Source organism: Hipposideros armiger, unplaced genomic scaffold (assembly GCF_001890085.2).
Source record: "Hipposideros armiger isolate ML-2016 unplaced genomic scaffold, ASM189008v1 scaffold_390, whole genome shotgun sequence".
NCBI classification, from domain to species: Eukaryota; Metazoa; Chordata; class Mammalia; order Chiroptera; family Hipposideridae; genus Hipposideros; species Hipposideros armiger.
This window is the reverse complement of record NW_017731740.1, coordinates 603,888-604,990: the sequence shown is the minus strand read 5'-3', so window position 1 is coordinate 604,990 and position 1,103 is coordinate 603,888. Positions and strand designations below refer to the sequence as shown.

Below are 1,103 nucleotides of genomic sequence, written 5' to 3'. Positions count from 1 at the left end.
AGAAATGAGTCGGACCGAGAAAGACAAGTACTGTATGATATCTCCTATATGTGGAATCTAAAAAATAAAATGAACTTGTAAAGCAGAGAGTAGAATGGTGGTTACTGGGGGTTTGGCGGTGGGGAATGGGAGAGACAGTGTTTAAGGGTACATACTTGCCCCAGTAGATAAGTAAGTCCTGTAGACCTAATACACAGCATAGTGATTACAGACAAAACTGTATCATAAACATGAAACTTGCTGAAAGAATAGATCTTAATTGCTCCCACCACTAGACGAAACAATAATTAGGTGACATGATAGAGATGTCAGCTAAGGATACAACGCAATCATATTGCAACATAAATGTACCAAATCAATATGCTGTACACCTTAAACTTTCACGATGATGGATGTCAAATGCATCACAATAAGAAAAAAAAAAAAGACGACTTTCCCCCAGTCACCCTTACCTGCTCCAACTTCTGCTGCCGTTTTAATAGTTCTATTTCCAAGTCAGATTTCTTCTTTTGTGCTTCTTCTTCCTTCTGCTTTATTACTTGATCTCGTTTTCTCTTTTCCATCACTTTCTGCAGTTCTGGCTTATTCTGAGGGGCTAAACCCCTGAAAAAAAAAGCATTAACAAAATTGAAATGCTTTAATCTAATGGACACATCATTCATGAACAGAAATTTAGCTTAAGGCATCGGCCACAGAAAAGGGGTCTACTGAATTAGCATGACGTGATGCCTACTACCAGTTAGTTAACAGCCAACACTGGTGGCCTCAGGAATCCACGAGCATGAAAGAAAGGACAAGAGCACCTTCCAAGAGTAAGCAAAATTCATTCATTCGATAAAAATGTATCGAGCACCTCTTGTGTGCCAGACACTAGGCTACGCGAAGGAGGTTAGTGAGGGTGGTATGGGCTGGGGAAGGTGGGGAACAGCATGCTTATTTGACAGGTGTGGTGATCACCCATGATGGAGATGGAGATGAGATGACAGAGATGGAGATGGCAATGAGATGGTGATGGAGATGGAGATGAGATGAAGATGATGGAGGTGATGGAGATGAGGTGGGGATGATGGAGATGAGATGGAGATGATGGAGGTGATGGAGAT

General features: G+C 41.5%; 1 protein-coding gene across 1 annotated transcript in view; it reads right to left on the bottom strand.

Moving 5' to 3' along the window:
- FAM107B (family with sequence similarity 107 member B) overlaps nucleotides 1-1,103 on the bottom strand; it is a gene marked incomplete at its 5' end in the record, with an annotated part of 18,307 nt that overhangs the window by 5,398 nt on the left and 11,806 nt on the right. Inside the window, one exon of the mRNA XM_019663414.1 lies at nucleotides 453-603. Within this exon, the coding sequence (XP_019518959.1) occupies nucleotides 453-603 (151 nt within the window). The remainder of the gene's footprint in view (nucleotides 1-452; nucleotides 604-1,103) is intronic.